This window comes from Lathyrus oleraceus, chromosome 7 (assembly GCF_024323335.1).
Source record: "Lathyrus oleraceus cultivar Zhongwan6 chromosome 7, CAAS_Psat_ZW6_1.0, whole genome shotgun sequence".
Classification (NCBI taxonomy): domain Eukaryota; kingdom Viridiplantae; phylum Streptophyta; class Magnoliopsida; order Fabales; family Fabaceae; genus Lathyrus; species Lathyrus oleraceus.
In genome coordinates this window covers 527214538-527226543 of record NC_066585.1, presented here as the reverse complement: position 1 = coordinate 527226543, position 12006 = coordinate 527214538, and the positions used below count along the sequence as shown (strand labels likewise).

The window sequence follows — 12006 nt, the reverse complement described above, 5'->3', positions numbered from 1 at the left end:
AAAACAAATTCGTAAAGAAGATAAAACAAAATAAAAGACTTTGCATTTGAAAGAAATTGTGTTTCAGAAATCATATATTTTGTTCAGTGAAACTCGTTTCTCGCTACACCTGGTACTTTGAGTTTTTTGAGTTTTGTAGTGAATTCAACACAACATCCTGAATTATAATACTAAAACTCCTATTTATACAAGTGTAAAATGATTATCTGTAACGTTCTTCTCCTCGGTACTTGCCACGCAGATCTCTATCTAATTTTCACTTTTGAAGTGTTTTCCATGTATCATTTGGAATAAGATTGAGAAGTAGTTAAACGTTTTGAACAAACACTCCGCCAAAACCCTTTTGGTCGACATGTCTTGCTGACATCAAAATCCTGAACAATACTACCGTCGAAATGTTGGACGAAATATTTCTTTTTAGAAAATACTAATTCTCAATCTTTATTTTTTTTTTCTCTCTTCATTCGCCAACACACTATCTAAAAAAAATGTCCTTTACCCTTTTCAAATTAAGTCTCTTTTATTATGTTGAGATTTTAGTTAAGTAGAAAATACCAACTAACACTAATTGTATTTTTGCCAAATACAATTGTCATTTATTTTACCCTTATCCTATTTCATATTACTAACCTTTTTGTGGCTGAAAATTTCAGCTCTACATTATGAGACGACTTTGACTTGACTTGTAATAATCACATAAAACAAGCAGGAAATTTCTGTACATATTCAGATGATTTTGCTATTTATATTCAATACTGTTTCAGTTTCTTGTTTTGCAATTTCAGATTCATCACTCACTTTGACCTAAATGTCTACTACTAATCCAAAGAGGAAGAAGCACAACGTGTACTTGAGTTTCTGCAACCAAGACACTGCTTCTTTCGCTAAGCGTATCTACAAGGCTCTTACTAGAAAATCTCTATTTAACGTTTTCTGGTACGACGAGAAGCTTCAAAGCCGTGACCGAGAAATACCCACCTCTATGCTCAATGTTATAGGAGATTGCAAAGTTGCTATAATCGTGTTTTCCAGAAATTATGTTAATTCAAGACCTTGTCTTCAAGAATTCGAGAAAATAACCCAATGTTGCCTAAACACAACTGGTCTTATTGTTCTTCCTTTGCTCTATGATGGTTACAATGACTATTCCTCGCTTGGAATTGGCGGGGAGGCTTTTCATGATCTTGTCTGTAGAATTTGGGTAAAGGAAACCTCATCTGAAGAAGAAGACAAGTTCATGAGTTGGGTGGCAACTATCACTAAAACTACTACATATTCAGGAGTCATTGATTTTGCAGACAGGTAACTTTAAAGTTGAAACTTTCATGATTTCAAATTTATATTATTCCACATGGTTTTAAATTGCGGATGTGGTTATTGGTGTTGCCATTGCGGTCATTGCGGCCGTTGCAGCGTGAATTTCAATTAGGAGGTGTTTGAAATGTACCTTTAAATAACACTTGATATTAAGATTTTTCATTCCTATAAGTAAATTGAATTTGGGGTTCTGAAATTTTAAGTTTTGATGAAAATACTTGAAGAAACATGAGCGTAATTGTCTGATGGTTTTAATTCACACCGCAATTTAAAACCATACATCTAATGCGGACTGCAATTTAAAACCATGTTACTTCATCTTATGGTATGGCCTTTTTTTCACCTATGCACATGCTTGACAATTGATGTTATACATCTAATCATCTATTGTTCATGTTCCTAATACAGCTATGGAAGGGAATATATTGGGGATATAGTTGAAAGTGTTATTCGTGTGATAAACAAGACGAGTGACTTGTTGGATGCTTTCTATACGGTGAGTTTGAAATCCAGAGTGCAAGATGTGATTCAACTATTGAAACAATCAAGATATCCTATCCTACTAGGGATATGGGGAATGGCCGGGATTGGTAAATCAACTATTGCTGAAGCTATTTATAATCGGATTGGTCCTTATTTTGAGTACAAGTTCTTGCTCGATAACGTCAGGGAAGTTTGGAAAACAGATGGAGGTGTAGTTTCTTTACAAGAGAAACTTCTTTCTTATAGGGGCAAACCAACTGAAATAAAGATAGGTACGACTGAATCAGGAAAAGTTGTTTTAAAAGAAATACTTCATAATAAAAGGGTACTTCTTGTACTTGACAATGTTGATAAATTGGAGCAGCTAAAGTCTTTGTGCGGAAATCGGGATTGGTTTGGTCCAGGTAGCAAAATAATCATCACAACCAGAGATAGGAATCTACTCAAGGAGCATGGAGTAGACCATATATATAGAGTGAAAGAATTGGAAGAAAGTGAATCAATTGAGCTTTTTAATTGGCATGCATTCAGCCAAGTAACAACTCCTCAAGACAGTTTTGGTGAACTTTCTAGACAATTAGTTGCGTATTCTAGGGGATTGCCTCTTGCTCTTAAAGCCCTTGGGGGGTTTTTACATGGAAAGGAAGTACTTGAGTGGAAAGGTGTGTTGAGGAGTCTCGAAAGATTTTCCTTTCCAGATCAAGAAGTACTACATGCTCTAGAAACGAGTTTTGATGATTTGAGCGATGAAGAGAAACAAATATTCCTTGATATAGCATGTTTCTTTAACAGGATGGACCAAAATGATGTACTTCATACATTGAATAGGTCAACACAATGCACTAATCTTCAAATAAGTCTTCTTGAAGACAAGAGCCTTTTAACCATTGTTGAGAATAACAAGCTTGAAATGCATGTTTTGCTACAGGCCATGGCAAGAGATATCATTAAGAGGGAATCAAGTAATAAGACTGATCAGGTGAGTGGTGATGTATATAGCTATGATTGATGTATCACCAATGCATGATTTTTTGGTTCCATTTTATAACAGCAAAGGAAGCAAAGTGAACATTAATGAGTCAGTTTGTTAACATTTGGTTTCCTAATCAGCATAAGAACATCAGAGGTTAATTATTATGACTTTGAAATGAAAATTATTAACAAAATGAATTGTGGGTAACCTCATAGTTAATGACGTATCAGTGGCCTAAAGAATTTTAGTTACCATATATATAAGCTTCTTTTTTTCCTTTCTATTATTTGATGTTTCAGCCAAAGATGTACGATGTGTTCTTGAGTTTTAGAGGGGAAGACAGCCGTGCAAAGTTCATGTCACACCTCTATTCCTCTCTTCAAAATGCGGGAATTCATGCTTTCAGAGACAATGATGAGATTCCACGAGGAGATCACATCTCAATCTCACTGTTGCGAGCAATCGGACAATCTAGAATTTCCATCATTATTTTGTCTTCAAATTATGCTAATTCCCGATGGTGTATGCTAGAGTTGGTTAAGATAATGGAAATTGGTAGAACGAGGGGTATGGTGGTTATGCCTGTGTTCTATGACGTAGATCCCTCAGAAGTACGCCATCAGACAGGTCAATTTGGAGAAGTTTTTGAAGATCTTATCAAAACAATCTCAGTGGATGAATCCACAAAGAGTAATTGGAGAAGAGACCTCATTGATATTGGTGGCATAGCAGGGTTTGTACTCAGAGATTCCAGGTTTTTATTTTTATTTTTATTGTTTTCTCTTTGATTGCAGTGAAAAGCTATTTTGAATGATTTTTTAATATAAATATGATTCTGTTAAGTACTCTAGAGGCGGAACTTTAACCGAATCACTAAAAAATAGAGGATATGGCAGTTTTATGCTACAGAAAAATCATGCAAGAGCCTAATAGTGTTCCTCTATTATTTCACAACTAATTATATCAGAAAATGCACTGTGAATTTGAAGACTAACTAGTTACTCTTAAGTTGGTCTACAGTGATTCTTGGATTACTTCTAATAATTTTTTATAAATGCCCAACAGATTTCTAGTTTTCCAAAGCCTGTGCTTCTCTTACATTCCCATTGCAAGTTTGCAAGACATTTTTATCTTATAAAATTATGCACGTATACTCGATTATAATTCTCCCTCTTAATTTGGTAGAAATATATTTGAGATGCTTATATATTGTGCACCTTATCAATGATTCATATTTTATAGGAATGAGAGTGCAGATATCAAGAATATTGTCGAACATGTCACCCGTTTGCTACATAGGACAGAGTTATTTGTTGCTGAACATCCAGTGGGTGTAGAATCTCGTGTGGAAGCTGCGACTAAGCTACTAAATCTCCAAAAATCAGATGTTTTACTTCTAGGGATATGGGGAATGGGGGGTGTTGGTAAGACAACCATTGCCAAATCCATTTATAATCAAATTGGGAGCAAATTTGAAGGAAGGAGCTTCCTTCTAAATATAAGAGAATTTTGGGAGACAAATATTAATTTAGTTTCTCTACAGCAACAGGTACTTTGTGATGTTTACAAAACTACGACGTTCAAGATACATGACATAGAATCAGGGAAAAATATATTGAAGGAAAGACTTGCTCAAAATAGGGTACTTGTTGTGCTTGATGATGTGAATGAATTGGACCAACTAAAGGCTTTGTGTGGAAGCCGCGAATGGTTTGGCCCGGGGAGTAGAATAATCATCACAACAAGAGACATGCATCTTCTTAGATCGTGTAGAGTTGATCAAGTGTATACTGTAGAAGAAATGGGGGAAAGTGAATCTCTTGAGCTTTTCAGTTGGCATGCATTCAAGCAACCTAGTCCGACAAAAGCTTTTGCTACACATTCGGAAGATGTGATTGCTTATTCCGGAAGATTGCCACTAGCACTTCAAGTCCTTGGGTCCTATTTATCTGACTGTGAAGTAACAGAGTGGCACAAAGCTTTGGACAAACTCAAATGTATACCCCATGATCAAGTACATAAGAAGCTAAAAGTAAGCTTCGATGGTTTAAAAGATGTTACAGAAAAACAAATATTCCTTGATATAGCTTGTTTTTTTATTGGGATGGACAAAAATGATGTAATACAAATATTAAATGGGTGTGGTTTTTTTGGTGAGATTGGAATTAAAGTCCTTGTAGAGCGGGCTCTGGTAACTATTGACAATAGAAACAAGCTTAGAATGCATTATTTGTTGAGAGACATGGGAAGACAAATAATTTATGAGGAGTCGCCATTTGATCCTGAGAAGCGCAGTAGGTTGTGGCGCCCTGAGGAAGTGTTTGATTTATTATCAAAGCATAAGGTAATTGCTAATAAGTGAACTCAATTACCGCATGAAATATTGGTTTTATTCATGAGTGTTTTCATGTTTTCTAATTATATTGGTTTCTCTCAAAATTTGGATTGGGCCTAATTCATCCTTACAAAACCGACTTATAAGGTGAAGATTAGCCCCACTTATAAACATAACACAAACCATATCCTCTAAGTAATGTGAGACTAAATCTACCCCTTCAAACCCAACACAATGAAGGCAAGTCAAAGTGCCGCAATTAAGGCGGAAATTCCAACAGTTTCAAATAACAAAATTATAGACTTCATTTCAAAATTTTCAGCTACCAGATATCTAAGCTATTCATTTTCTGTTTATCTTATTTTTTAATTTCAGGGAACCGAAGCTGTCAAGGGACTGGCTTTGGAGTTTCCAAGAAAAAATACAGTTTGTCTGAGTACCAAAGCATTTAAGAAGATGAATAAACTTAGATTGCTTCAACTTGTTGGGGTGCAGCTTGATGGAGATTTTAAATATCTTTCAGGGGATCTTAGATGGCTGCACTGGCGTGGGTTTCCATCAACTTACACTCCTGCAGAATTGCAGCAAGGAAGTCTAGTTTCCATTGAATTAAAATACAGTCATCTCAAACAAATATGGAAGGAGAGTCGGGTACAAATTCTGTTTGGTTGAGATTTTTTTCTTACTAATCATCTTTCCCATAAGTGATATGTTAAGTTTAAATTTATCCTCCTATCTAGCTCTTTCATGTTTGTATTGTGCATATTTTGGTAGCAGCTAGGTGATGCTCTTATAATTTGACACTTTGTGAATTAGGATGCTCAAAAGTTGTACTACTGTTAGACATCTTATTAGTATTGTTATTATATTATATTAGGCTGCAGTTATTACTTATTACTATTAGGCAATAGCAAGCAGTTATTATCTTTTAGGTAGCAGTTATGTTATTAGGATGACACTTATTTTATTTGATAGACTTTTAATAAATAGGAAAACTGAAGGAAAGAATCAGTAGGCAATTAACTGGGACTGAATATTTCTTGGAAGGGACAGATTTAGACTCTCAAATTTCTTGGGAACCCATTATGTAATTTTATTCATCTATTGTATTTCTATGTTTGGTACCACTTTCTTAGTGTTATCAAATATCCACCATGGTAAATATTGGCCGCCATAATATGATATAATGGCACTGCAAAGCGGACGATATGACAGGATTTTGACTCCGCCAAAATTCTTGTGTTAATACACTCACATTCCAACAAAATGTTGCTGAGAGAAAGAATAAGCATCTTCTTGAGGTAGCTGGAGTCTTGCTCTTTGCAATAAGGTTCCAAAAGATCTATGAGGTGGGATTGTTTTGATTGCTTTGTATTAATTAGTTGTATGCTATCACAGGTTTTACACTTTAAAACCCCTCTTGATGTTTTCAAAATAAAATTTCTCTAGCTTGCGGGTCTGAATTTTTTTTTTGATGCAAAGGCACGTCTCTTCCAATTTACCACTAAAAGTTTTTGGTTGCACTGCCTATGTTCATAAACCTATGGCAACCTCAAGCCGTGAGCAATAAAATGTGTTTTTGTGGGTTACTCACGTACTCTCCATCATGGATGTTACTTTTGTTGAAAATCAACCTTTTTCCATTGACATATTTGGAGGAATATTCGTTTTTTGAAAATATTATTGCTTTAGTGATATAGCGTTGTCACGAGATTCTAAAATTTATATTGGTGCACCAAAAAAAATGCTGAAGAATCTTATATTGGAACTCAATCATATTTGTTAATGAGGTTCCCTCATATCATTGGGAAACTACTTTAAATCAAAACCATGATGAAAAAGTTCTCGATCTAGATAATAATGAAGGACAGCCTTCAATGCCATACCAAAGTTACTCATTTAGAAAGACCGAAATAAGATTTAATAGAAGTGATCTTACTTAGAAGGACCATTCTCCATCCCTGCCAAACAAACTACTGGAGGCTCTAAAAGTTCCAAGTGGAAAGAAATTGTTCTTGAGGTGGTGAGAGCTATTTTGAGAATAATTGAATTTGGAGGATTTAAGGTTATGAGAGTCAGTAGAAATCTTTTTGTCTTTGTTTTTTTATTTGATTATATCTCTGTTAGTCCTAATTAATGCCACATCTACTATTTTAATTTCTTTTCCTATGTAAACATAGTGTAGTAAAAAGATATGAAACTGTTACTTTTCCGTGCTTTTCCATGCTTGGTAACACTGTCCAACTGTTATTATGATGTAGTAAATAGTAGGCATGACAAGTTACTTGCACACATATCTTATTAATTGGTCTCTATGTCTACAAATCATGTAACACTTTTGTTACGCATTTTAAAATTATCATGTCTATTTGTATATATATACAAACAGTTTCGTGATCTAAAAAAAATTCAAGTTATGTCTCTCACAAATTTAAATATTAGCTCCGAAATTTAATACTCAGTTATATAAACACTGATATTAACCAGCCTTTAGGGATCAAAAAATAAGTGATTGATAGATCCTAGTGTCATGGTTTTGTGGAAAATAACCATTGTTCCAAATTCTAATCTATTTGTTTTTTCCAAGCTTATGATACTAATTCTATTGTGGTTTTATTTTCTGGCAGGTGCTTGAGAATCTAAAAATTCTTAATCTTAGTCATTCTCGGGATTTGACTGAAACTCCATACTTTTCGTTCTTACCTAATCTTGAAAAGCTAGTACTCAAAAACTGTCCAAGTTTGTCTTCGGTCTCCCATAGCATTGGATCTCTCCATAAACTTGTTCTAATAAATTTGACAGACTGCACAAGTCTTCAGAATCTTCCGATAAGCATTTATAAATTAAAATCTTTAGAATCTTTGATTCTCTCTGGATGTTCCATGATCAACAAATTGGAGGAGGACTTGGAACAGATGGAGTCGTTGACAACCTTGATTGCGGATAAGACTGCTATAACAAAAGTGCCCTATTCAATAGTAAGATTAAAAAACATTGGATATATTTCTATTTGTGGCTTTGAAGGATTTTCACGTGATGTATTTCCTTCTCTCATTCGGTCTTGGCTCTCACCATCAAGTAATGTGATTTCCCTAGTTCAGACATCTACATCAATGTCATCTCTTGGTGCTTTCAAGGACCTTCTAAAGCTTCGAATTCTTTGTGTGGAATGTGGCTCAAAACTTCAACTAACTCAAGATGTAGCAAGAATTTTGGATGCATTAAAAGCCACATTTTTTCATAAATTTGAAGCAAATGCAAGGGAAACTACATCACAAATCTCTGATATACATGCTTCTCCTTTAATTGACGACTGCCTTGGTCAAGTTCACATTTCAGGGTCCAATAATTACTTGAAATCTCTCTTAATTCAAATGGGAACAAAATGCCAAGTCTCTAATATTATCGAATACAATATTTTTCAGGTTTGAATATCTCTTCAGCATATCTATTTTTTTTAAATGTAAACTGGAACTTTGGTTCGTGAAACTTTTTTTTCTAACAAATTTTTTGGACCATTATTTGAATTAGAATCCAATTTAATTCTTAAAGTTTTCAAACCCGTTTTAGAATAGTCGTTTATCAATAAGTGTGAGTAACTCCTTGGTTAGTTCATCTGTAATTTAAGTCAAAAATTAAATTACAAGCTACAAACATTTTCAAGAAAAAGATATAACATTTTTCTTTTGTTTCTATGAGACAACTTTACTTTTATTTCTACTTAGAGTAGATGATCATATGCATGAATAGCGAATATATCAATTCTTCTAAAATTTTGATTTTTGCCATTTATACACTTGCTCGTTGTATAGACTGCAGATGCGTTTTGGGATTCATTTGTGCTCCCCTGTGACAATAATTCAGATTGGTTAACTTTCCGTTGCAAAGGTCGTGGCATAGTGTTTGATCTCCCAACAATGAAGGGGCATAACCTGAAGAGTATGTTCCTGTTCGTAGTCTATTACTCTTCCCCAAACACCATAACTTCAAAAGGTTGCCAAGGTGTGTTGATCATAAACTTCACGAAGGCAACCATTCATGCCTGCAAAAGAGATACACTAACCTCCTTTGAGGATGAGGATTGGCAGAGCATAACATCAAATCTAGAACCTGGTAACAAAGTGGGGGTTATGGTAGTTTTTGGGGAGGGATTCATTGTAAAGTTCACATCAATATCTCTCTTATATGATGAACCGATCAACAAAGAAATAGAACACTGTAATGCAGAATATGGGGAGGATGATATTGTTTCTAGTGATGGCAACAAGGATGTTAGTGATTATATTAATGTGCGAGCGGATAACAATGTTACTAGTCCTGGTGAAGATGACAATATTAGTGAAGATAAGCACTCACAAGCAGTGGATAAGAATTCAATTGTTTCTCATGATGATGGCATGGAAGCAAATAAGAATTGTGCTGTCTCTGGTGGCGGTGATATACCACCAGATAACATTGTTTCCGTTTCTAGTGAAAATGAAAACGTGAGTGATAGTAACAACAGGGATTTGGTAGATAAGGATGCTAATGTTTCTGGTAAAGCGTATAAGAATTTTGTTGTTTCTAGTGGAGATAAAAATGTAAGTGATAATAGAATATATTTTTTCTTTTTCTCTTTAAATACAATTTTTCTTAATGATACGCTAGCATCAATTAACAGCTGTAACTGTTAGACAAATTGAATTGCTCCAGCAGCTATAATAGTATTTAAGCGTTGCCCATTTGAATTTAATATACACAATATATGTTTATCCAGCCCATTTTTTGGTTCCTGAGTTGCTCTTTCTTTTTGTTATGTGTTCATCAGAGAATTCGTAGACTGTTCGTCAAGCTTCCTTCCCTCGTTCGTGCTGTTTTGATCTCACGCCCTTTCTGGTTCAGTCTGGTTTCCATTCTGATTTGGATTGCTTGCTGTGGTTCTAAGCGATATAGTCGAAAACTCCTTACAAGGTAAGTAAATATTCAGGGACCCCTCAATTGCACTTGCATCTATGTGGGCATTTATCAACTTTACTTTTGTGTTTTTCTTTATCATACTGTTATCGATCCTCTTATGTTTGTAAGACGAGTAGATAATTTCTATGCTCTTTAAATACGAAACTGAACTGGTATGCAATACTATCAGTTTAAAGACGTTCCATACATGCATTCAATCACATCTGATTTCTGTGAAACTTTGAAATCGTAGTTCATAAAATGTGATTGGATGCGCGTGTTATACAATTTACTCTAATAGTTCATACTAATTAAACTCTAAGAAATATACTCAGAACTTAAAATCATGCCCCCTTTAATTAGTCTTGTTGGTTACTTGTAAAAGAAAAATCAGTAGCTTGGTATACACTGATGACGACTAAATGTAGATCTACACGAAGGGGTAAATGGCTAGTGGATTGTGCTCACAAGCTTTTTACATACAAGAAGGCCAACAAAGCTCACAGCCTCAGCCATTCAGAGTTAAGCTTGTGAGTTAATAGAGAGGATTGCTTTTTGTGTTATGACTCATGATCGACAACTTCAACATGCAACAGCTGAACTGAGTACTCATGTGTCTGAGGTTTAGGAACACTAGGAGGAGCCCCCTATGCCTGCAGAGAAGGTTTGCTACATGCAAAGCCATTATATATCAAAGGTGAGTCATTTTTGGGGGTCCTGAGGATATGTCTGTCCTAAGGTTGTTTCAGGACCATGTTGCAGCTCAACTGTGGATTAGAGATGTAATACATCTTTATTTTGTTTAGTTTTTAGTTTTATGTTACAATAATTCTTATGACTAAGGTAACAAAACTTCTATGATTGCAGGATCTTGGTTGTCTAAAGGTTGTGATCCAAAGATGAGAAATTAAAGAGTGCATACTAAAGATGGTTGGCAAGGGTCTGCTGTCCGATATCGCTGATAGGTAGCATAAAGAAACCAACCGTATCCACCTACTCTGTGTGGACATGAAGATCACATTGGACGATGTGTCATGTGACATCAGTGCCTTAATCTATCGTGATATCCAGAGACATTGCACGGGCTTATTTACTTAATCTCAAGGGTCTACACTCGCACAGGAAACTATGGAGATCGGTGCCACAAGAGGTGCACATATGTTTGCTTTAGTAGACTATGCAACAAGAGCATTTCTGCTACACGTGACAAGAGTGTGTAACATTTTGGAGTTTACTATTGAACTACCAATATTGATGGGCAAATTCTTACATGATGTGAAGGTAATTGATGAAAATGGAGAAATATACACCTTATATCTAAAGTTTCATGGGTAGAACAAAACTCTTACCAAAAATAATAATTAACTACAGACAAATGATGAGAATGTTTGGACATACTCTACAAGTGTAAGAAGTGAAAGGAAATTGAAGATGAATTTTGATGTTTTTAGTTTTTTATTTATACTGATAAGCTATTAAGAGATTTGGGGAATTGAGATAGTTTTGTACTATGAGTTATTGAAATGAATGGACTTTTCAGGTATAGGAGACATCAATAAATATTAAAGGTAGAATGAAAACACAATGGAATACATTTTTAACTTAAATATATTTATTTGATAAACTAATTTTCAAAAACGGTTTTAAACTTAAAAGTAAATTTGTTAATTTGAATTTTAAAAATTATTTTCTTAATTTAAATAAATGAAAAAAAAATTATTAGATTCAATAATTAAATTTTGAATTATATAAAGTTAATATATGATTTAGTCGCTAGATAAAATCTTGACAAAATCTTCTTAAATTTGTATAAACTAAGTGAAAAATAATTTTATCATAATTACTTATTAAAATACTTTTTACATTTGTGATTTGTATTTATTATTAATCTAAGTAAATCAAAGTTTATCTAAAACTATGAATAATGTACTAAATAATTTTATTCTTACTCGATTTCTTTTAT

At 34.2% G+C, this 12006-nt stretch overlaps 1 protein-coding gene across 2 annotated transcripts; it reads left to right on the top strand.

Annotated features, from left to right (window-relative positions):
* Positions 1-664: 664 nt before the first annotated feature.
* On the top strand, positions 665-11586 carry LOC127107848 (uncharacterized). Of its 2 annotated transcripts, none has more exons than XR_007795833.1 (11): positions 665-1302; positions 1726-2779; positions 3073-3527; positions 4016-5117; positions 5484-5759; positions 7736-8533; positions 8921-9688; positions 9916-10058; positions 10472-10573; positions 10672-10825; positions 10911-11586. XR_007795833.1 is itself a non-coding variant. In XM_051045180.1 (11 exons), exons 1-11 carry the CDS (start codon positions 809-811, stop codon positions 10924-10926), a joined length of 5277 nt encoding a protein of 1758 aa, XP_050901137.1. In that variant the 5' UTR covers positions 665-808; the 3' UTR covers positions 10927-11586. The 2 variants fall into 2 exon arrangements, 1 of the variants encoding a protein (XP_050901137.1); XM_051045180.1 differs by having other exon boundaries at positions 10672-10740.
* The last annotated feature ends 420 nt before the right edge of the window (positions 11587-12006 follow it).

Bases quoted from the DNA above. Each gene is read 5' to 3' on its own strand.
- LOC127107848 (XM_051045180.1), top strand. From the start codon at position 809: ATGTCTACTACTAATCCAAAGAGGAAGAAGCACAACGTGTACTTGAGT. The intron at 1,303-1,725 runs GTAACTTTAAAG...TTCCTAATACAG, and splicing joins GTCATTGATTTTGCAGACAG to CTATGGAAGGGAATATATTG. The intron at 5,760-7,735 runs GTACAAATTCTG...ATTTTCTGGCAG, and splicing joins AAATATGGAAGGAGAGTCGG to GTGCTTGAGAATCTAAAAAT.